This window comes from Ruditapes philippinarum, unplaced genomic scaffold (genome assembly GCF_026571515.1).
Source record: "Ruditapes philippinarum isolate M1 unplaced genomic scaffold, ASM2657151v2 ctg1047_1_1_1_1, whole genome shotgun sequence".
Classification (NCBI taxonomy): domain Eukaryota; kingdom Metazoa; phylum Mollusca; class Bivalvia; order Venerida; family Veneridae; genus Ruditapes; species Ruditapes philippinarum.
In genome coordinates, this window is record NW_026859122.1 from 182,217 (window position 1) to 208,057 (window position 25,841).

Here is a 25,841-nt window from a genome sequence, read left to right on the forward strand (position 1 = left end):
CTGTAGAAATTTAAACCCTATACAAAATGTAGTTAAAATGTGCCATTTCAAGTATCGTCACTTATTTTTTCCTACAAATTTTTTTTTGAATCTGCATGTGATATATAAAAGTACTTCCAATGATTTATTTTACTTATATTGATTACTGCATTGTATTTTTAAAAGTACATAGTATAAATTTTTAATATATAGAAAAAATTTGTCTTATCAATGTTTAATTGAATGACCAAATTTTTTGAACTAGCAAATATTTGCGAGTGCAATAAAAAATTAGATTCTAACACTGCAGAGTCTGTACATGATTGCCAGTTCAGCTCTCATTGCTGCAGAAACCTTATTTACAATGTTTATGAATACTTACTTACAAGTGTTACAATATTTTGCTTTTACTAAAAACTCCTGAAAGTATTTTAGATTTCACAAATTTGTTAAAATAATAAGATGTTTGTAGGTTAACAGAAACACACATATGTGATGTTTTTAGTTTATACAAATTTATTTAAGTTTGATTGTGCTTGAAGCTGTAAGCTTATAGAAACACTCTCGAATCCGTTCCTGGAACCAACCAGTACTAAGCAATGAATGTAAAGTTTCTTGCTCAAGGAAACACTGGCTTGCCCCTGACAGGGTTTGAACCAATGCGGATTGTGATCATTAGATTACTAGTCCGACGGGTTTAGCACTCGGTCCGCCGCCATTCGTGTGATGTTTTGTTTCCATAGCTTCAAATATCTAAATGTCTAAGTGAATATGACTTAATTGGTTGACAACACTCTACACTAGGTTGAATGAGCTCTTCTCACAAAACATGAACACCAGTAATGATTTTATAAATCATCTCATAATTAACTGACGATCAACAAATGCTGGTGTCATTGGAATAAACTTGTTAATAATGTGAAAATGATGACAATATTTATGGCTTTTGTTATTTTAAAATCTATTGATATCTTAATTTATTTGGTCAATATTTCCTTTGTATATTGTACTGGTCAATGAATCTTTTAAATTCATCTAATAAAGTCTATATGTATGAATCCTTTTATTATGATACATGTATCTATTACTACAACAAAGATGCACTTTATGTCTTCATGTATGGAAGATTTGGGGTCTGTATAATAGTGTCAGATGAATCTGCTCCTCTGGACTCTAGTATATTGCTGTTCCATTGATTCGATAACCCTTGAATTAACAATAGACTTAAACAGGACACATCTAGGCCACACATAAAAGATTTTTATTTGCCACTTAGTGACTTTATACCTGTTATCTTTGGGGTAGGTTGATACAGTTATGAAAAAAAAAATGTTTTCAGTCACAAAAAGAAAATTCAATATGTGTGATATATTTTTCTTCAAAATGAAAAAAAATAACAACAAAAAAAAAACCCCCAAAAAGAAACAATGCAACAAAGCAAAAAAAAACAAAAAACAGAAACATTTCTTTTTCTTAAACCCACCAAAAAAAAAAAAAAAAAAAAAAAGGACCTGTGAATATACATTATGTATATACATGTATAAAACATGTATAATGAAAAGTTTTGTATAATTGTTGTGTCAAAGAACATTGCTCTATAAGATATCGGGCAAGTTGTTATGATCACATTTCTTGTTGTTAAGTGTCAATTATTTACAAAATGTCAGTGACCGTATATCTTAATATATAGGCCTCATGGTGACAAATATCAGGACAAACTTCTCACCAATGTCCACAGAAAATCTCCTGTTTTTACGCTCTGCTGTAACATAAATGAGGGCCAGTTATCAGTTGATAATAACAAATGAGGACCGTTCTGTCAAACAGAGCTCACTCAACTTCCGCAATTTGCCCCGAAAACCTTGTGTCGCTGAATAAAGAGATAATCAATAAAAACTTGCTAGCTGGCCTTTCTTTACAGAATATTCATTTGCCTTAGATATTTGTACGAGGGTTAGGGGAGATATTTTTATACTGATGTCACAATGTCTTGTTTCATGCATAAAAATGAAATAATTCTTGCTCTCTGTAAGCCAGGAGAGATATATCTGACGTTATAGTGAAAATTGTCATCAACAAAGGATTGTCCTAGTTCTGTTTATTTCTAGTGCAATTAAGTAAATATGAATTATTAACAAAGATAATGGAACTGTTTAAGGTAAGGGGAATATTTATTTTGTTATTTCATTTATTTGAGTTTTTAAGCACTAGATTTGTGTATGATCTCAAAACTAAACTAAGAAATATTTTATGTTGAATACCAACTAATTTGAACATTCTGTTTATCACATCGGCAATGTTGTCATTGCGTAAAGACAGGATTTTTTTATGTGTACATTTTAAAACATACTATCCTCTAAATCAGTGCCAAAACTTCAAATACATTGATGTACATTGCAAGTCTAAAATCTTAACATTTACATAAAAATCCCTGAAATATATTTTTGGATGCATTTTAAATTTAAAATTCTGAATATTAATTTAAATATCAACTGAAAACAAATTATTTTAAATACAATGTTACAAATATCATTCTGCAAAAATTAATGATAATTGATAACTAATAATGGTAATTGATGAATGATGATAAGTAATGATATATGATGGCGAATGATGATAATTATGATGATAATAATTGATAATTTGTTTTATTAAGAATAATGGTAAATGTTGATATGTGATGATTTAGTTTTATAATGATAATTGATAATAATTGATAATTATAGTACATTATTATCCTGATGAAGACCATTAGTGTTTGACCAAAACAGGTTGAAGTTATGTGTAAGCTTAAACCTAATCAGGTGTTCTTGATGTGCTGTTTTACATCCTTTCCTTGTTCACTTAATTATAATACATGTGTATAATTATGATGGTGAATGATGATAATTATGATGATAATAAATGATAATTTAAATAATGATAAATGTTGATAATGTTATGATATATAATGTCTTATGAGAACTGATAATTATAATACATGTATATGAAGATGATGATAAATTATTGCAGATGAAAAATATGATTGAAACCTGGCAAAGTATCACAGAAAAATAACTAAAATTCATAGTAGTTCCTACATTATCATGAACAAATTCTTTACCCAACATGTTATCAAACTTGCTATTTTAAATTGCTATTTGTATGCAATAAAACAGAATTGTGATTTGATATATGAGAAAATATCTGAAATATTTTGTTATAACATAAGTTTTTTTATTTGTTTGTTAATTTGGTGGGATAAACTAATATGACAATTGTACTTAATTGACTTTTTTCTTTGTAAAGTAATGGTGATAGAAATCATATCCAACTATTTTATCCCCTTTACCTGGTGAATTAAACAGATTTGCCTTGCTTTGAATTTGAAATAATTCAGTCAAAGTTTTAAGGATTTAAAAATTTTCAATATCAAAATACTAAAATAAAGCAACCTAAAGAATATGGCCAGGTCAAACTTGTGTAGTCTGACCTGGCTCTATTGCTGTGGCAATATGACTTACATCACTTTCAGTTCAAGGAAGTTATGTGCCTCATATGTACATGTAGTAGTATGCACCTGTCATATAGTTTTTGGTAGATTTTGGTCTCATTAATTTTGTCACAGCCAAAGTTTTCACATTCTATTTAAACAATTTGTATGTTCTAAAATTTGAATTAATTATTTTTTTTGTGAATTTCAGTTTATTTACTTTTTGTAAGATATATATTAGATATCTATTTGATGCTAAAATAACAGAAGTTTCATTGTATTGATGTTAAATAATGTAATCTTTTGTGTAAAAGCATTCTAATTACAGACTTCTTTGTTCTACATGAAAGACAGCCAGTGATGAAGTAATTAGTTTTCTGGAGACAATATTTGAACAGATTGTATGAATACAGAAACAGAGAAACTTCACATGTTTTAATAGTACCCTGTGACTCCCCTTTAGATCGCCCTGTTCTCTAGAATGATGATTTAGATAATGACACTAATGTTTCATTAGCCAGTCATTTCCCAAAAGTCTTTATACAAAACTTTGAAGCATTATGTTATAAATGTTGATGCTAATTTTTCCCTTGCCACACTAAATATTTTAAACAGATTTGTCCAATTCTTTCAGTCTGGACAAAACCATTCATTATTTCTTTTAGGAAAAATTTCAAAATAGATGTAAGTACTAACTGAAGAAAAACAAAGTTGATTGCAATATGTTGTGTTCTTGGTCTGCACTGGTTGCATGGGTACATTTCTGCCATCAGATACTAACATATGGTTATTATCTTGTGATTTGTTCATATCATTCCTTTGTTGAAATTTTAAACTTAAACCTACCAAATTTGAATAATGGATTTACCCTGCTTTAGATTTGGAGCAGCTCATTCAAAGTTTAAGGAATTTCAAGATTCAAAAAATGAAGTACCAACAGTATAGTGCCTTGACTTACAGACTTCACAGAAGCTAATGCAGGCTGGCCATGCTCTATACTGGTGGCACTTTTAAGATAAGCAGTTTTGCTTCCAGCTGGTCTTTTGATTAATTGACTTAAAATGGGGAAATTATTGATGAAATGTATGGACATAATGTATATAGTAAATTGTTGACTAAATATATTTGGTGAAATTATTGACGTAATGTATTATGGGGAAATTATTTACTTAATGTATAATTATATACTATTAGATAAATTGTTGGCTAAATGTTATGTTTGGAAATTAATGTCTTTATGTATATACATTTAGGGAAATTGTTGACTAAATGTATGTGGGGAAATTGTTGGCTACATGTATGTTGGGAAATTGTTGACTAAATGTATGTGGGGAAATTGTTGACTAAATGTATGTGGGGAAATTGTTGACTTAATGTTTATGGTGGGAAATTGTTAACTTAACATATACCAGGAAAATTGTTGACTTATTGTATTGAATTGTATGTGGGGAAATTGTTGACTTATGTATGTGGGGAAATTATTGTCTTATGTATGTGGGGAAAATTAATGACTAAATGTGCCAGTTAAGCTTGAACGTTCATGGTGACTGTTTCCAAACAACAAAAATAAAGGTCAATATCATTATGTTTGGTAAATTCATGAATATTAGCATCAATTGTGAAACATGACTAAAGAGATGTCATAAAATTTATATAATTGTACACCAAAGACAGTGAAGTGCCTGAAGTTACATACAAAGTTATTAGTGGCCATGGATTTCCTATAATGTCATTAATCATTATATTATATTGTATAGGATATGATTGGCTAGAGAGATAGTATAGCTGTAATCATGTATTGTTGCTCTCCTCTACAGGAGATAAGACATTATAGTGTGGCCACCAATACAATTAGCTTCTATTGAAGGCCATTTAGACACTAATCAATGTAATTTGTCTCAATTCTTCCTCTTCTAATGACACTATATTAGATTAATTAGGTCTTTTTTTCGAGTAAGAATATGAAGTGTTTCAGTTAATTTAAAAAATCTGAAAGAGAGATGTTACAGTAGGGAAGTAAAAGCTTCATTTTAAAATGACATTTATTTGTCTCCAGCGAAACAAAGAGAGTACTTCTTACACTTTAAACTACGGCTATGTGACTGAAAGCTAGAATTTATAATAGGCATTGCTGCTGATTTTTGACTTCAATCAGGTTATTGACACACTAAATTTTGTAAGAATCAAAATATTATAATTAGACTCACTTTCTTTGACCATCACTAAAAGAAAAATCTGTGAACTTTTTTTTAAATGTTTGTTGATGATTCAAACTTGCAACTATGCAGTTTTGTTGTACTTGTAACCACTAGAACATCAGGCCATATTTATGGAATAAAGTACTGAGAAATATACTTTTATTCAAACTTAAAGCATAAGTCATAATAAAATATGATTACTAACAAAAAACCTTCTGAAAATCAATCAGTCTCCGGTTAAATTATTGTCAAACAATATAAAATTTTGACAGGATATATAAATGGACCAGCACAAAACATAGCAGCCAGGGCTATATTGATAACAACAGTTTATAATCTCATTACGGTACCTTTTATTTGATGGAAAAAGATAATCAATCTATAAACAGCAGCCATGTATATGTATTTGTAAATGTTACAAATATCCAATTAAAACATGAAATATTGTAATATATTGTTTGCTTATGGGATAAATGGGAAAATATTATTGGCCTAATGAGATCCGTCTGACACTAGGGGTTATTTATGATACAGCAAATTCTTTTTATTTACCGTTTAAAACTAAGAAAATAAGGAAAATAAACAATGAGGAAACATTAATCTTTTTCAATTACTGTTGGTTGGCTTTGTGATAAATGACTAGGGATATTTGTTTATTTTTCCTATAGTTGTTTAAGCTTTAAGGAAGAAATTATCTCTAGTTCTCCCAGAGCTGTCAAAGTTTCTTAAAACAAGGAAAAGGAAGTAAACATCATTATATATTTGCAATACACAGTGGAATTTTCTTAATATTTCCATGAAATAGAGCAATCCATTTCAATCTTTACTTTCAAAACCCATTAGATTATTCACATAGTCAAACAATCCCTCAAAGGTTTAAGTAGACATTCATGCAATGTAATATGCCTCTGCATAAAAATTTAACAGCATTCAGAAAATAATATTCAGACTTTTTATGCAGAAAAACCTCCGTCAATAAAGTAACTAAACACTTTAAAACAGAAAACAAAAAGATGTGCAAGTAATAGATATACCATTGCTGCGTTGACGATTTTTGGGTTTGCGTAAATTATACCATAATCACGTGACCTTTCTTATGCCTTAACCTCACGAGACGAAGTCGGGTGAGGTTGCATAAGAAAGGTCACGTGATTATGGTATAATTTACGCAAACCCAGAAATCGTCAACGCACCAATGGTGTATCTGTTTTAACCTATAGCTCCGCCCAGAAACACTTACTCCTTCGATCTTCAAAACTGAAAATTATACCATAGTCTGGGTATGGTATAATTTACGGTTATTGGAAATTATACTTGGAAGAATTTTACATAAGAAGCGCTGAAGAGCTATAGGTTAAAAAGATAATAAAGAACCTAGAATCAAATTAAATATAACATAATAACATGATTGATTTTTGTTGAAAAGCATTTCAAATACAAAATGTGTAGATATTCTAGAAAAAAAACAGAGTGAGCAATAATGTGAAATTTTGCACAAATACCTACATTTTATATCAAATGGTAAATTAATCTCCAAAAATATTTCCAGACCATCTTGACAAAAAAACCTAAGTGGAGTTCCTGAAATATTGCTTCAGTTTTGAACATGCATTTCCTGTAAAATTTCAACTTATTATGAGGACAAATGTTATGAAATATTTCATTACAAGGGAAAAAAAGAACATCCAAAAGGCTTTAAGAAGTAGGATGAAATTAATGCCTTTCTTGTTGTTTATTAGCTTAAAAAATAATCAATACATCTATTTTTATGTACTAAATGTTTGTACATGTACATTACAGCTATATTTTACAGTACATGCTGTTGTAGAAAACTCATTTCAGGTATTGAACAGAGAAAACAAAGTGATATAAAAAAAGAGTAATTGTTGTTTATTTATTTATTTATTTATTTTACAGTTTTGACAACACTGCTGCTGATAGGTGTGACGTTTTGTATTATGTTGATTTTGCGTGCACAGCAAATTGGCTCCATGTTTAATTTTGGCTCCATGTTTAATCTATCAACTTTATCCAAGAAGTCTTTGTACTTCCTGTCTGGACAGTATGATGTTGCCCAGCACACAAAGGTCACATGGAACTGGGAGGAGCCGCAAACTGTCGGCAAGATGATGACCTTTAGTATTAGGGTAAGTGTGAAATATGATTCAGATCTGTGGTCAGCTTTGTTGACATAAAAAACAAGCCCCCCACTGCTGGAGGTTCCGATCTTGCCAGTGTCTTTAGATTCTTTCATGTAAGGAAGCTATCCAGCGAGCTTATGGAATGTCAGTGGTTCTACTCAGCTGCCCATTTGTGCCTGAAATAATGCATGACAGGACATCTTAACATTAATTTTGCTATGTAAAATCAAACAAAAAAAATTGTATTGGTGAAGGAAGATTTTTAGTTGGATCTTACTCACACAAAAAGTTCCTGATTGATTTAAATCTAGAAAGCAAGTAATTCAATTATTCATATTACAGGATTAGTTTTGTATTGTGGGCTTAAGTGTAATTTTTAGCTTACTTATATGTTTTTTCTTTCCCTAAGAAACATATTGTGGTATGATACTGTCCATCTGGTTGTCTGTAGACAATTGGTTTCTACAGGATAAATTTTGAAGAATTTCATTGATTGTGTTTATAAATGGCATATGACCATGTTTATCAAGAAACAGGTCAAGTTTAATTTTCAGTGCAATCAATCAATTATTAACAAAGTTATGTTTCTTAAATTAGAAAACAGGTAAGTTCAATTATCTTCTATCTGCTGAAATGCTGTTACCTCAAAAAAAAAAATAGGCTGTATACTTCTTTTAAATTGCCATTGTGCCCGATGTTGTTAGCAAGATTTAGGGTTTTTATGGCCCAGTGACCCAGTGTGGAGATATAGAATTGCCGTTGTCCATCTCAGTCCTGGTGTCATGCTGTCTACCAATAGGATGACAAATAAAAGAAATGTTGCTGACCTAGATAAAAATTACATACAAATAGAATTGTGATCTGTCAATTGTTGGCATTTGTTATGTGCAACATATGTCACACTTCATTGTATGTGTCATTAAGAACGCTTTCTATGTGTGTTTGCAGCAGACATGTTTTATGGTCAAAACAGTTATATGATTGACTATGTGTCTCTACTACAATAAATATATATGTTCCTATTCCTCTTTATGTATACTTCTTTTATCTCTATGGTATTATAAACAGCACCAGCAGGAATTGTTACATCTGACATTACAAAATTAATGATGAATGGTTATAATTCAATGATGAATGGTTATCATTCATTGTCAATATATTGTTAAAGTCCCTTATAGAAATATTTGACAATCTTAAAGGGACTCAGTCCACTGAGGTTGTGTGACATGATGGGTCTGAAAATAATTTTTTGATATTAATGTTCCATTTGATGTAGGTCTAGACCACTGGCTTGTGTGCAACATTCCAGAATAATTATTTTAATTTTGAAAAATGACCCAAAATTAATTATCTTTTGTATGTCTTCCTGTTTAAAGTGTCCCAACTGATCTATGTAAAAAATTAAAATCTTTTGTTTGAAGACTTTTGAACCTTATTGGAGTTCCTTTAAAATGTCTTTAATCCTCTTTTTTTACCTATCATCTTATAAACATAAGCCCAGTATATAATATATACAGTGTGTCATTCTTCTTTCCTTACTCATTATGTCTTTTTACCACAAAGCAAGTAAAACATTGTGAAGCAATTAACACACTGCAAACAGACTTAAACAGCACTTACAATTCACCTAAATCACTAAAAGGATGTCAAAATATGAAAATATATTCCTTATTGCATTAGTCACACAGTAGAAAAATGGTGTTAAATACTGCAAAATCAGTCATTTGTCACAAAAGACATGTAAATTACTGCTTGAATCTTAAGTTTTGCTCCTTTATACATTTGCATCCCAGACATTTTCCCACTCATTTTCTATATAAAAAAAACAAAAACAAAAAAAACCTAGGATATTTATATTAACTTGAGCTTGAGGAGGGGGCGGGGGGAGTCAAATGTGGACCATTCAATTGAACATAATTTATATAAGATTTATATTGATTCAGGGAGGCAAGAATGATAGTTATGGTCATATCATGAAAATCTTAATGATCGCAAAATAATCATGTCATTGACATGACCAAAGCTTTAAAATCTCATACAAATGTAGATACCGGTATGTCAATATGCCCGTTGTCATTCCGAGTTAACAATTTGAAGTATTTCTCAGTGTCAGTTTTTCATTATTTTGATGAATGAAAATTCAATCTGTGAAAAATTTAGGCATGAAAGCTTAGTGTTTGAAAAAATTATGCTAGAAACATTGATTTGTGAAAGAAGAATGTTCCTAATTCTGACTTCATGTATAAATCGGTATCCGGACAATTCCCCTCCGGGACGATTCCCCTCCCAGTAAATTTGAATGTTTTTTCACAACCCGGACATTTCCCCTCCCGTTATTTTTTTACGGCGGACAATTCCCCTCCCGTTCTTTTATCAACCCGGACAATTCCCCTCCCGTTCTTTTAACAACCCGGACAATTCCCCTCCCGCTGTTGTCAGAGCGGACAATTTCCCTCCCGTGGCTGTTGAATATATATATTATATAATATTGTTTATTTGAAAGGTATATACATTTTTGCAGCGACAAAACAATAAAAGAACAATTGATAAGAACAAAAAAGCAATTAAGCTGTAGATTCTTGCAAAGAATATATTATGCACATGTTATAGTAAATTGAACTGTCATCATCGTCATTATGATTAGAAAATCATATTCACCATATTGAATCAGTACATGAAGTCCTTACACAAAATATCAGCGATCATTTTGATTTTATATATGATTGAACACATTTGTAGGAATATTCTCCTTCATTTTTAATTGGTTTAACTTTTGCAATCAATGACACTTTTAATTAAGGGCGGCAATGATTAAAGATTTTTTATTGACAGTTTGTTTATCTTGTTTATCAATGATTAAAGGCGGTATAATGTCACTTTTGTGAAATAATGATTGTTAAAAGTTCCGATCTTTAACAGTTTATTGTTAAGAGTAAAAACTGTCATCTTTAATAAGAATGGTTATAGATTTTTTTATACGCAATGTGAAAAAACGGGAGGGGAATTGTCCGCTCTGCTAAAAAAATGGGAGGGGAATTGTCCGCTCTGCTAAATTAACGGGAGGGGAAAAGTCCGCCCTATTAAAATAACGGGAGGGGAAATGTCCGGGTTGTGAAAATAATATGGAAGGGGAATCGTCCGGGAGGGGGATTGTCCGGGATTCGTATAAATCTTATCTTGGAAATTTCATTGTTCTATACAAAGTTTTTTCTTATTTGATCTTAGAGAACAAATCAAAGGAAATGTAATTATTTCATTTCTCTAAGATGTTTGTACTTTGTTGTTATTCTAATATATTGCCAACTGATTCAGACTAATCCAAGCTTTTTTCGACATTGATTCCTTGTATGGCCTCTTTTATAATCATTATCAGGAGAAGCTTGTTTTCATGGGAAAATATAACAAAAATATGCAAATAAGTCAATGATATTTTGCCCTAGAATGACAACCAGTGTGAGGAATGAATGATTAATCTTGTCTGTAGCAATAATTTTGGCTTCTTTGTAAGGCTATTATGTGTCAAACTTCTGCAGGGTTTTAGTGTATGACTGTTAATAGCTGGAGAATGTGTGTCTTAACTTGTAAAACTCCTCTGTCAGATTTAGTGTCCACAAATGTTTGTAGTAACAGACTCTATAATAATGTTTTAAGCCTTGGATAGAATAGGAGTGTTTATTGAGAAAAGAACTGTTTGGTCTCCATCTTTTAGAGGATAAGCTTTTTGACTTTGTACCACTGTCCCCTGTTGCAGTTACATGCTGGGTTCCCTTATTAAATTATTATGCCCCCATTTCGAAGAAAAGGGGGTATATTGCTTTGCACTTGTCGGTCCGTCGGTCCGTTGGTCCGTCGGTCCGTAGACCAAATGGTTTCCGAGTGATAACTAAAGAACCCTTAGGCCTAGGAACTTCAAAACCAGTAGATGACCCCTATTGATTTTGGGGTCAAGGGGTCAAAGGTCAAGGTCACATTGACCTTGTAAGCAAAAACGGTTTCCGATCAATAACTAAAGAACCTTAAGGCCTAGGAACTTCAAACTTGGTATGGTGATTGGTCATGATCAGTAGATGACCCCTATTGATTTTGGGGTCAAGGGGTCAAAGGTCAAGGTCACATTGACCTTGTAAGCAAAAACGGTTTCCGATCAATAACTAAAGAACCTTAAGGCCTAGGAACTTCAAACTTGGTATGGTGATTGGTCATGATCAGCAGTTGACCCCTATTGATTTTGGGGTTAAGGGGTCAAAGGTCAAGGTCACATTGACCTTGTAGGTAAAAACGATTTCCGATCAATAACGAAAGAACCCTTAGGCGTAGGAACTTCAAACTTTGTATGGTGATTGGTCATGACGAGCAGATGACCCCTATTGATTTTTGGGTTAAGTGGTCAAAGGTCAAGGTCATATTGACTTTGTAGGTAAAAACGGTTTCCAATCAATAACGAAAGAACCCTTAGGCCTAAGGACTTCAAACTTGGTATGGTGATTGGTCATGGTCAGTAGATGACCCCTATTGATTTTGGGGTCAAGGGGTCAAAGGTCAAGGTCACATTGACCTTTTAGGTAAAAAACGGTTTCCAATCAATAACTAAAGAACCCTTAGGCCTAGGAACTTCAAACTTGGTATGGTGATTTGTCATGACCAGTAGATGACCCTATTGATATTGGGGTTAAGGGGTCAAAGGGCAAGGTCACATTGATCTTGTAGGTAAAAATTCTTTCAAATCAATAACTTAAGAACCCTTTGGCCTAGGAACTTCAAACATGGTATGGTGATTGGTCATGACCAGCAGATAACCTATTGATTTTGGGGTCAAGGGGTCAAAGGTCAAGGTCACATTGACCTTGTATGTTAAAACGGTTTCCGATCAATAAACTAAAAACACTTAGGCCTAGGAACTTCAAACTTTGTATGATGATTGGTCGTGACCAGCAGATGACCCCTATTGAGTTTTGGGTCAAGGGGTCAAAGGTTAAGGTCATGACCAGTAGATACTTGATAACCCTTATTAATTGTTTGATCACCTGGTCAGCAGTCATGCATAATAACCTTATCACATGACTAATTGGCTGCTGATAGGGGGCATACATGTTTTACAAACATATCTTGTTTTATATGATGTTGCATATTCCAGTCTAGCTAGCTGACTGGTTAGTATTTTCCCATAAATTAAGTATGTGACCCGACACCTGCCAGTTATAGTACACAGAAATGCTCTCTGTTGCCCAGTTATGCTGGAATAATAATATCTGTCATATGTTGTGGTTCCGATCTCGGAATATCTGTCCCGAGGGGACCCCACTCATTGTTTCCTTCTAATATGACGTCATTTTAACACAGTTCATTCATAAAATGCGTTAAAATGACGTTGTTGTATGGCACACGACTCATCTGGCACTAAACTTATGCCAGTCTGCTATGCAAAAAAAATCTCTACATGACTTGAACAATCTTGTTTTGTCATGTATGGGAAACATTCTTGCACTGTTTTTTGATTCACTTGGGTTAATATCTGAGGTCACTTTGCTACAAAATTAAAAGTGAAAGGACGAATTTTTAAACAAAATGCATGCCGATATATGATGTGCTTCCATATCCAATTATTCTAGCCTAATCTTACCATCTAATACTCCTAACAAACCTTTCAATGTTGCACTTCATAATTCCCCAGGATTTCTTCATTGGATTTCAATAAAAGATATTGAAAGCGCATGAAATGTAGCAAGATAATTGGTGGTTGTGGTTAATTATATTGGCTGTAAAATGTTACCCTAAAAGCTTCCTATTAAAGCTACACTGTAGAATGCAAATATTCGTGACAGTGTATGGTGATGTACGAGCCACTAGAGACTATTTTGTCTGAGCTATCTCCCTCCATGGTGAGGCCTAGAGAGAGAAAAATTATTCTATAACATTAAATCAATCTATACTGAAGTGTTTAGTTTGTACATGGACAACAGTCCTTAACCCAACGTAATTTGTTTATTTTGTTTGAAGTTCCAGTTTATGTTGTTTCCTTCCTTTTTGTTTTGGTTTGGCTGCTTTTAAGTTCTGTTTTAGTTGACAATAATAATGACAAGATATATAGTAAACTTTACCTCTACCCTGCAGGAACTGACAGTAATTAAACTTAGAAAATATTAAAAATTGCATCCTTAACAATACTTCTTTTACCATTTACCTTTAATTGACATTTTGTGATGTTTGTGAAACTAAGCATGTTTGGCTAACTTGCAATAATATGCTTATAAATTGTATTAGTGAATACTACTTGATTTTTTAGCTCGACTATTCGATAAGAATAGGTAGAGCTATTGTAGTCACCGAGCGTTGGCGTCTGCGTCGGCGTAACCACTTATGTTAAAGTTTTTGTAATACCTCAAATATTTTCAAAGTCAATTGACAAATGGCTTTGAAACTTTGCACACTTGTTCACCATCATGACCTAAACCTATAGACAGGAGGAGGTAACTGTATCGAGCATTTTGACAGAATTATGCCCCTTTTTTGACTTAGAATTTACATTAAAGTTTTTGTAATACCTCAAATATTTTCAAAGTCCATTGACATATGGCTTTGAAACTTTGCACACTTGTTCACCATTATGACCCCAACCTGTAGACAGGAGGAGATAACTGTATCAAGCATTTTGACAGAATTATGCCCCTTTTTCGACTTAGAATTTACATTAAAGTTTTTGTAATACCTCAAATATTTTCAAAGTCCATTGACATATGGCTTTGAAACTTTGCACACTTGTTCACCATCATGACCCCAACCTGTAGACAGGAGGAGGTAACTGTATCAAACATTTTGACAGAATTATGCCCCTTTTTCTACTTAGAATTTACATTAAAGTTTTTGTAATACCTCTAATATTTTCAAAGCCCATTGTCATATGGCTTTGAAACTTTGAACACTTGTTAAACATCATGACCCCAACCTGTAGACAGGAGGAGATAACTGTATCAAGCATTTTGACAGAATTATGCCCCTTTTTTCGACTTAGAACTTACATTTAAGATTGCATGCCACCTCAGATATTTTCATATTCTTTTGACATCTGGCTTTGAAACAAGTTGAAATTTTATACTCTTCTTTGAGAGCATAATAGGACTCTCTTCAAGGCCTATAACTGTAACATGGATTTAAAGAAAAATTTTGCTCTTTTGTTAACTTAGAAAATTTTACATTATCAAGGCTTTTTTTTACTATCAAGCTCTAAGAATAGTCAAGCGTTGCTGTCCTACCGACAGCTCTTGTTTATAATTTTAATAAACTTTACCGAATTCTAAATGTTAGTTTATACAAATATATGTTTGTTTGATTATGTTCTAAGAACTGTAAAGCTTATGGAAACACAGAATCTGTTCCTGTCACAAAACAACTTGCCTCTGATAAGTGGCCCATAATTCTTGTTTGATGCGTTAACCTCTCAGCCATTCTAAATGTTGAAATGTCAGTTTGTCAGATTGTCTTTTATTCCCTAGAATAATCTTTTAGTTGATAATGTTTTACTAAATGATAAATGAAAATATGGTGTAAAAAATTTGGAAATTAATTTTTTCTATTTTTAAACACTTGCACAAAATTTGTTAAGAGAAGCCTAATTTGTTGACTTTATAAGTTCTGATCAAATAGCTCAGGTTCAATAAATCCAGTGAGTTGAAAGGTACTATTTCAAGTGGTTATAAACTGGCAGCAAGTTATTTCCTGTCTGGCTCTCTTAAATATAGACTGGCACATTTTATTTCCTGTCTGTTAAGATTGACTGGTTCTCACAGACTTTTCTCATCCTGATTATACCACTAAAACTGCTTTTTTGTCACTCTTGAACTTTTTGTGAACTTTAAATTTACTGTCATACACTCTGAAGTATCTGTTTAGAAATAAAGGTTAGGGTTAATCAGGTGACCTAGTGGTTTAGGTGTTTGTCTCGAGGCACAAACAAAATTTTACTGTTATAGTTGTGATTAGCTATGTATATTTATAATTATATTCAGTGTACAGAAAAATCACACAAAAATTCGGTAACCCACAGCCAGGACTTGAACAAAGTGTCTCTGGATTGTCGCTCCAGTACAGTGACTGTTGCATTTTCCTTGTGCTAATTGACCATATATATTTAAGTTAGTTTTAACTTTATTGTGACATCATCACTTTCATTACTATAGCAGCAAGCTATTTATAGCTACTTTAACCACTTACGGCTGAATCAGTGAAAAATGTGACTCTGTTGCATCTTTGTGGAATTTGATGTTGTTTTTTTTTTTTCAATTTTCTTAAAATTGATATTAATTATGTATAATTTGTATCATAGTTTGGGGACCTTTCTGTTGAAAATGTGTCAGAGTTAAATTGAATACATATACATGCACAGTGCGTTAACTGGAGTGCACTGGTATTAGTTACCCGCACTCCAAAGCATGCCCATTGATTGGCTCATTTTTTCTGGGGTTTTCTTATTGTGATGGCAGAAAAATTTAAGATAGCTCGATAGAAATATTATATTCAGATGCTCGTTCATTGGTTACTTTTTTCCTGGGATTTCATATTGTGATAACAGGGAACGTGTTTTTATTTTTGCCCATGATACAAAAGAAAAAGAACATCAGACCTTCTGGTAATCTGATTTATACTCAGGGGCTTAATGCCCCCTCATATAAATCAGATAGCCTTGTATTTCGATGCTCTTTCTATTTCTTACATATATTTATATAATAATTAATTTATGTAATGATTGTCCACATAAGCTTATAAAAGGTGTGATTTTCATGTCAAATTATTGAGATTCTTTAACAATAACAAAATTTGCTCTATAGCAATATAGTAGCAATTAGAGCAAGTACTGTGGGTCACTTTGAACACCAAATTTGCAAGTTGGCTTTCTTAGATTTCAGTATTTATTTTTCAACAATAGTTTAGTTACAATTTCTCTTTTACCATTTTCTTAACTTCTCATTTGAATTAATAATGTCAAAGAAGTACATGACTGAAATACTGCAACAAACTGACACTTAGTTAGAAAATCAAACGCAGACATCTGATTATTACGAACAAAGTTACAACATTATATTTTTGTGATGTATGGTAGATACTGTGAATGATGAATATAAAAATAATATTTTGTCCATATGTTAATAATGATGATGTATGAGGGCCAGACATAACTGACTGATGGACAGTGAAAGTTCTTGCCAAGCCTCTGTCACAATAAAACCATGCAGACCTTCCCTATGATCTGCATGGTGACAGACAGCTTGCATGTTTTATTACTTATACAAATATTTAGATATTTTCATATTTTCCAATCAATAATATTTCATGTTTGCAGTTACTGATGATGCAGGCAAAAATTTGATTTAATCCATGAAAATCTTGAAATATTGCCAGTGTTTTTTGTAACAGTTTTCATGCTTGTTTCTTTGCTTGTAATCTACAATATTCAGATAAATTCGCATTTCGGAAAGCAGAGCTCTCTTTGTTGAAAATATGAGAGGATTTTGATAAAGAAAATCTTGTACTGGAATTAATTTACAATTCAGGAAATATTTAATTAAATTCAGGAAAAAATCTTTCTTTTTTAAATTTAACTATTACAGAAAAATTGCATTGATTTTATTTTGTTGCAAGAATTTTTTTTACAAATTTAAATTTTCTTTTTTTTATTTCTTTTATTACAAAATCAAGGTGATATTTTACTGGGATTATAATACTTTCTTATAAATTTTTTTTTATTGGGAAGATGAAATAATGTTTGTAAAGTCTGGTTTTTATGTACCTTTGAAGTAAGGATGGTTAGCAAGATTATACTGGAAATGTTCAGAATTTGTTTATTTTAAAGAGAAGATAGACCCTTAATAGTGAAAATATTGCATCATTTTACATATAATCATCAGGAACAACATTTTTACATTGAACAAAATTGATTTATATTTTATAATTTTTATTTCAGTTCTTTCACAAGAATGGCAAGCCTTACCCTGTTTCTAACAAGGACAATATTACTGTGGAGATAAGTCATGGAGGGTCGGAGGTTACCAAGGCAATGACCTTGGGAGGGTCAAAGGTTGATGAGGTGAATTTAGCGCAAGTGTCTTTTACAGTACATAAATCAGGAGACTATACAGTGTGTGTAATGTTCTCAAGTAGGCATATCAAGGGAAGCCCTTTCACAAAGAAGTTTGAAGCAGGTAAATAAACTTATTTAAAATTACAATTTTCAATTTCTGTTGTAAATATGTGAAAATGATTTTGGGAACCATTATGCATTCAGACATGATATTGATCACAATTATGATATGTTATTAGATTTTTTTCTTCTTCCTCATTTCTTGTATCCCAATAAAAAGGCTGTACATACAGGATAAAAATTGACATGAAAGTTGTGACCTACATTGATTTATAATTCAGTACATAACAAAATCAGATTGAACTAGCTGTGACATTTTTCTAAAGCTTATTCAAGAATAATTATGTGACAACATGCATAGGGCTAAATACCCCTTTTTATCAAGCTAAGAATGAAAATAAAGGCAGATAGATTTTTATTAAGCACAAAATGAGATATGAAAATAACTTGAAAGTTTATAGAGGGCCTCCTTTGCCAACTTGTTAAAGTAACAGACTTCAAATCTTTCATGTGAGGGATCTGTTCTGTTACTATTTGGTAGGTTGCTAATAATGCTCTTATGGGCAAAAATTTGAAAAGTCATCATATAACATTGACAGTGTTCAGTGTGACTTAAACCCTGGTGAACCCTCTTCAATTTGATTTTTTTGTTACTATTCAATGAAATATGACCATTTTGTATTTGAATTCAATGACTTATAGTAGAGAAATATGAGAAATTATGTTTGTGTATACCATAATGCAACTTTGTGTCTGAAAATAAATTGAATTTGTCTGCTGTTTTATCAGCAGATGTGTGGATAATAGGCAATATATATATTTTAAAACAAAGCTGATAACATGTTTATAGAAGTGTCTGTTGTAAAATATCTGGAGAATTATGAATAACATTTTGAAGTGATAGTGTAAAGACTTGTGCCACCAGCCAGGTCAGTCTTCATGTCTGTGTAGTTTGAGCAGACCTTATCTTATTGACTGCTAGATTTGAATACCTAGTATTTTGATCTTAACATCTCTGAAATTACCAATGGATGGACAATTTTAAATTGGAAGCAAGACAAATCTATTTGTAAAATTCAGGAGGGAAAGGGTTTCAGAAAAGCAGTCAATACTTTAAAGAAGCCTGGAAAATTCTTGAGACTGGTCAATAAATTTGATGTGAATTGAAACATTACAAATATTCATGACTAAAAATTTACATTATTAAGTGCAAGCAAAAGGTTTCTACGATTGTTTGAGACTGGAGTTATTTTGTATTGACAACTTGGATAATTTTTAAATATCATTTAAATGGTGTGGAAATTCTGTTTGTTAAATGGCTTTTTATTTTCAAGAAGCCTAAACATAAAAGTATTGTAAAGTTTTTATTTATGTATATACAGTTTACAGTTTACAAGTCTTGTGCTTTGGTGACAATTTCTAAAATATTGAAAATTTCATTTGCGGAAGTTAAAATTCGAAAAATTAATTTATTTTTTTCACGATACAGATAACTGAAATTAAGATTTGTAGTTGAGATTCAATTTCTATAATGATTCTTTTTTTAATCAATATATATATACAGAACTTTAAAATGAGAGACGTGCATGCGAATTTGGTATTTCTGGGAAACAACAACAACAGCTCATTTTGCAATACAGATGGAACATTTAAAACAACAGATTGTTATCTTCAAACAGACTTTTATTCTAATGTTTCTTTGTTATTCTTCAATTAAATTAATTAAATTGATTGCCAAGTAAAATAAAGCATTTAGCTTGGAAATCAGTCCCCATTAAGAATCTTGGAAGCTTGTGTATTGTATTGAAGAATCAATTACAGATGCAATTTCTTCAAATGCTGTGCAGCTCTTCTATAAACAATTTAAAAAGTAAGTGAATTGGTTCCAAAGTGTCTGATACAGGAATATATAAACATAACAATATTTGAGCCGCGTCATGACAAAACCAACATAATGGGTTTGCGACCAGCATGGATCCAGACCAGCCTGCGCATCCAACTTTATTACAAGTAGAGAAACTGATAGCGAACAGCATGGATCCTGATCAGACTGGTTGCAAACGCACTATGTTGGTTTTGTCTTAAAGCGGCTCATTTGTTAAAATGTGTTGTACAGTAATTGCACCAACTATTGTGTATATAGGAATAATATTGAGCAGTATTTAGGGAGAAGTCTCTTGATGGTTTTGGAATAATATGTTTATCATTGTAGAGTACATAGCACTCTTTGACTACAAAATTCCAGAATATTGAACTTTCTGAATTGTGATGCCGAATCTATATATTCTATTCACAAGGACATGTTTCTTGACCTTTTTGGCCTTCGTGTGTTTAAGTCTATGTTGATTTTTTTATTATTTACAGGAACATGCTTTTAGATTTATGTAAATTTGTTTATGATTATTGTATAGACATTTCAAGCTTGATTTTTTCAAACAAAAAATTAGAGCTTTTTATGCTTGGAGACAACAACCCTTTTGAAAAGACCCTTCAAGTAGACTAGAATGAACTTTTCTTTGTCTCTTAAATGACCTGGACCTTCAATGTCAAATGTTTCAATTTTGCTTGATTTTTGCTAAAATTGGTGATACAGTGAAAGTTGTGAAAACAGGACGGCTTTCGGACCGAGGGTTTTGTCCGGTTTTCTCAGCGGTCTGGTTTTCACAATGTTCTCTTCAGGATCATATGTACCATACAATGACTTACATTTAATGCATGTATATTTGCATTTTCATGATTATATATATGTTTATTGCAAAATAAAAACAATGATGAAATATAAAATAACATGTTTATTTATTTTGTCACATTATTGCGTCTTAATTTGAAATATTGAGTTTAAAATGTCCAGCAGTTACCTGATATCGAAAAAGTCTGATTATATCCGCATTTGTTTACTTCTGGGTAATGGATAATGATGTAACGAATACAGATTAAAACGAGCACGTTTAAAATACATGTAATTTGATTATTTACCCAAGAAATATGTTTATTTACAAAATGAAAGATAGTTACGAGGGTTGTCCAAAAAATTCGTGCACTGCAGTTATTGTCGTGAGAGTTATTGATAGAAAAACATTAATTATATATCACTTGAAGGGGAGATATATCTCAATTAAGAAAACAAAAGAAAAAAATGTGTAACCGACATGTCGTGAAAACGAATCGTCATACAGTTACCTTGGTAACGTAATACCGGCGCACGACAAAAAATTGGGTTAGTTCATTACTTTGATGCATCACGGTATTCTTTAAACACTACATAATTATTAACTTTAAAATTCAGGAAAAATTGTGTGTACGTATTCCAAACGTCACTAGAAAATATGACGTCTTTTGCCCTATTGTAACAGTCGTAAACAATCATTTGTGTGTGGTCGTCAATACTGTAATTACGTGAAAATGTAAGTCGCTAAACATCTGGAAATACGGACGATCAATAAATTGGTGCAAATATTGGTAAAACCAACAGATACCTACAAAGAACTTTAAAGGGCAAGCGGGACAAGTTCAGTGTCACGAAGGCTGGTTTTTAAATGACACAAATGCTCTGTAGAAGAGAGAGAGAGAGACGCTAGACGATGACAACCGGTCAGGCCGACGTCCGTCCGTAATGCCGGCGCATGTGACGAGGGTTGTCTAATATATTCCTGCACTGGTGGAATATGTTACATGTACGTTGCATAAAAACAATAAAAACTACATCAATCATTCCTCTATTGACAGTAAAACAAATTATAACATAAAAAGCAAATACCACTTTACAAGCAACAAACAATAAATACAATTACAGTGATGAACTAACCCAATTTTTTGTCGCGCGCCGGTATTTCGTTACTAAGGTAACTCAATGACCATTCTTTTACACGACACGCCGGTTACTCGGCTTTTTCTTTTGTTTTCTTATTTGAAACAGATTTCCCCTTCAAGTGATATATAATTTATTTGTTTTTATTAATAACTCTCACGACAATAACTGCAGTGCACGAATTATTTGGACAACCCTCGTATTCTTTTGTTTTCATTTCGTTGATGTAAAACAGTTTAAGATGCTTGCCGGTGTTTTGGATGACAAGTCACATAGAATGTCCTTTTCAAGCTTAGATTGCGCATTAGAAACGTCATTTAGGATCGAACTGTTTTTGCACATTCCAAAAAGAACAAGTTCATTTAACATTTTTAAAGCCTCTCTGTTTGTCAGATTTAAAGATGGCGTTTCAAGAGAATCATCATCGTCTGTGTCACTATTGTTTACAGGGTCTGGATTTATAGAACAAACTGGGCTGAGAAATGTCTCCTTTCAATCGGGTCCATCATAAATCTCTTCAATAAGCTGCTAGAATAATTTTGGATAAAAGTTTTGATTCCCCATCAAATGAACTATTTAAAGAGCTTAATTGGATGTCCTTTGATCAAAGAATTATGTACAAAAAAAGCTATTCTCATGTATAAATCTATAAATGAGCCATCTTTTCCTAATTATATGAAAAATAAATTCCAAATGATAAATGACAAACACAACTTCAACTTAAGATCTGTTCAAAATGAGAAACTAGTCATACCAAAACCAACAACTGAGTACTTTAGGAAATCATTTGACTATTCTGGTCCTAAAATATGGAATGACATCCAAATTTATATTCGAAATTCAGATACTTTGAAGAAATTTCAAGCCACATATATTAAGTGTCAATTTTCTAATTAAATGAGTGTACATTTTGTTGTAATGATAATGCCACACAAGAATAGAATGTATAATGTTTTGTTTTTACAATATTGTTCTAATCTTACTTGTAGAATAATGTATTTTTCATGCCCAGGTTATGAAAAAGTGGTTTCTTGATGATTGTTTGTTTGTTTGTTTTTGTTTTGTTTTTTGTTTTTTTTTTTTTTCTATTTGTGTATATATGTTATTTAAAATATGTAATTTTTATATTGTTATGTATATGCTATGTATATGCTGAGGCCCGCATGGAAGATCGGGAAACCGAATGTGTTAGCCTCATTAAATAAAGTCGTTACTTACTTACTACTTACTTACTTACTTCAGTTGGAAGAGTATTTTCCACTTTAGATACACTTCTAAAATTGCAGTTTGGAAATGCATCAATAAGTTGTTGAATTGGGATGTCATCATATGGGTCAATTCTGTGTCTAAGTCAGACTCTGTCAGTGTCTTGGTAGTAATAGCATCACGCACAAAGCCCGATTTCTTAAAACAACTCCGTATAGTGTCAACAGCTGTTTCTTGCCAAGATTTGTAAATCCAAGAACATTGACTGATTTTGCAAGTTGTGATGCACTTAGTACAGGGTCCATTTTACACAGTATGTGTCTTAGTAGATACTTCCGGTATGTGCTTTAAAGGCTCTGATAATTCCCATATCTAATGGTTGCAAATTTGAAGTGCAATTTGGAGGAATGAACTTTAGAGTGATGTTGCTAAGTGTGACATCATTGCAGTAAGAAGTAGCATTATCCATGAACAATAAAATATTTCTATTTTTACGACGCATTATCCTGTTCAAGTTTTGTAACCCGTCTTTAAAAAGAGCTGAAGTCATCCAACTTTTCTTGTTTGATTCCCATTGTACAGGTAACTGGGTTTTATCAATGTTTTTAAAACACCTTGTATTTGCACTGTAAATAATAATAATAATAAAAATAATAATAAATATAAAGAAAATTACACCATCGACAATAATTATTATTATACTAACAAATTTGGAAACATATATAATTATTATAATACTAATAACAAATAATTATAATTATATTAACTAATAATATAGTATTTCTTAGAAAACCCTCTGGCAAATAGGTGATCAATAAAACAAAAACCCTCTGGCAGCGAAAGGGTTAATACACAATGTCTTATCTGGCAATATTTTAAAAAACAGCCCCGTTTCATCACAATTAAAAATGTCATTGTCATTGTACGTAGACAGCATATCTGGCAAGCGCAACTTATATTCAGTCGCTACTTCCGGATCTACATCGGCACTTTCACCACAAACTTTTAACCATTGAATGTTGTGGCGATTTCTAAAACTGTTGAGCCAACCATCACTAGCCTTGAAGTCCTCAATTCCAAGGCGCTCGGCAATAGAAGCTGCTTTTTCACAAATTAGCGGACCTGATACAGGGATGTTCTTTCCCCTAGCTTGCTTAAACCATTCAAACGTTTTCTCATTTACATCCGTATATTTGCACTTATAGTTAATCCTTTGCTTCTTTGAACTGCAATTTTGTTCGAATCCTTCTAAATAACTTTGTTTGTGTTTAATAATGTCACCAACTGCAGATTTTCCGATGCCATATTTGTCAGACAATGATTTTAATGTAGGTTTTGGCAAAGTTTTGCCGTCTTTTATTAATCTAACTTTGTCACTTATAGACAGTTCTCGTCGAATTCTTTTTGGCGATGGAATATGGCATGTCGCCGATAAATGTCTTTTCCGTGGCGTTGACATTTTGGAAATGAATATACAAAAGCAACACAGTATAAAAGTTCTCTATTTTTAGCTCGACTATTCGCAGAATAATCCAGCTAATGCAGTCACCCATTTGTCGGCGTCGGCGTCCCTGTGGTTAAGTTTTTGCATGTAAGCTGGTATCTCCATAACTACTGAAGGGAATGGATTGAAACTTCACACACTTGTTCTCTGTGATTATCTAAGATGATTGGCACAAGTCCCATAACTCTGATTTGCTTTTTTACATAATTATGCCCCTTTTTCGACTTAGAAATTCTTGGTTAAGTTTTTGCGTGTAAGCTGGTATCTCCATAACTGCTGAAGGGAATGGATTGAAACTTCACACATTTGTTCCCTGTGATTATCTAAGATGATTGGCACAAGTCCCATAACTCTGATTTGCTTTTTTGCATAATTATGCCCCTTTTTTGACTTAGAAATTCTAGGTAAATTTGTGCTTGTTAGATTATTCTAAGGTATCTCCGTCACTACTGAACGGTTTGTACCTTTTCGGACAATTTTATGTATTCATATAGGTAAGCGTTATTATACTCAATGAAACACCCTTGTAACAATTTTTTGAATAGTCGAGCATTACTGTCCTCCGACAGTTCTTGTTTATTATACCCCCGCACAACAAAGTTGTAAGGGGGGTATACTGGAATCAGCTTGTCCGTCCGGCCGGCTGTCCGTCCGAGCAGACGAGAGCTACATTATGAGGTTTAGGTTTATGTACAGGCACTCTGTATGGGGTTCATTCCGTAGAGACATGTATTATGTGGTTAAAAATGCTCTTATGGGGTTAAAAAATTTGCTCTTGTGGGGTTAAGAGATCAAAGGAATAACCCCACAAACACGTCTGCTAAGTAAGTCCGTCCGGCTGTCCGTCGGTTTTTTCTTGTCCGCCCAATAACTTAAGATTCCTTTGACCCACAGTCTTCATATTTGGCATGGAGGTTAGTCATGATTAGTAGATGACCCCTATTGATTTTGAGGTCACCGGGTCAAAGGTCAAGGTCACAGGGGACTTGACTTCAAAAAGCTTGGCCGCCGAATAACTAAAGATTCCTTTGACCCACAGTCTTCATATTTGGCATGGAGGTTAGTCATGATTAGTAGATGACCCCTATTGATTTTGAGGTCACTGGGTCAAAGGTCAAGGTCACAGGGGCCTTGACTAAAAAAGTTTGTCCGCCCATTAACTTAAGATTCCTTAAATTGACCCACAGTCTTCATATTAGGCATGGAGGTTGATCATGACCATAAGGTGACCCCTATTGATTTTGAGGTCACTGGGTCAAAGGTCACAGGGACCTTGACAAAAAAATAAGTTTTTCCCCTCAATTGCTTAAGAATGCCTGTCCGCAGTGTATTAATTTTGACATTTTCACATTTGAAGCATGTAGAATACATAACTTAGCAATGCACTGGCTTAGTAACGGA

General features: G+C 32.5%; 2 protein-coding genes across 2 annotated transcripts in view; one reads left to right on the forward strand and one right to left on the reverse strand.

The window, feature by feature from the left end:
• Positions 1–25,841, forward strand: part of LOC132755324 (apoptosis-resistant E3 ubiquitin protein ligase 1-like) — a 58,131-nt gene that overhangs the window by 6,438 nt on the left and 25,852 nt on the right. Inside the window, exons 4-5 of the mRNA XM_060746181.1 lie at positions 7,567–7,796; positions 17,746–17,983. Coding sequence (XP_060602164.1) covers positions 7,567–7,796; positions 17,746–17,983 — 468 coding nt within the window. The remainder of the gene's footprint in view (positions 1–7,566; positions 7,797–17,745; positions 17,984–25,841) is intronic.
• LOC132755326 (tigger transposable element-derived protein 4-like) lies at positions 21,918–24,580 on the reverse strand. The gene has a single exon (XM_060746183.1). It carries the CDS (start codon positions 24,393–24,395, stop codon positions 23,748–23,750), a length of 648 nt encoding a protein of 215 aa, XP_060602166.1. The 5' UTR covers positions 24,396–24,580; the 3' UTR covers positions 21,918–23,747.

Coding starts and splice junctions, on each gene's coding strand:
- LOC132755326 (XM_060746183.1), bottom strand. CDS start 24,395: ATGTCAACGCCACGGAAAAGACATTTATCGGCGACATGCCATATTCCA.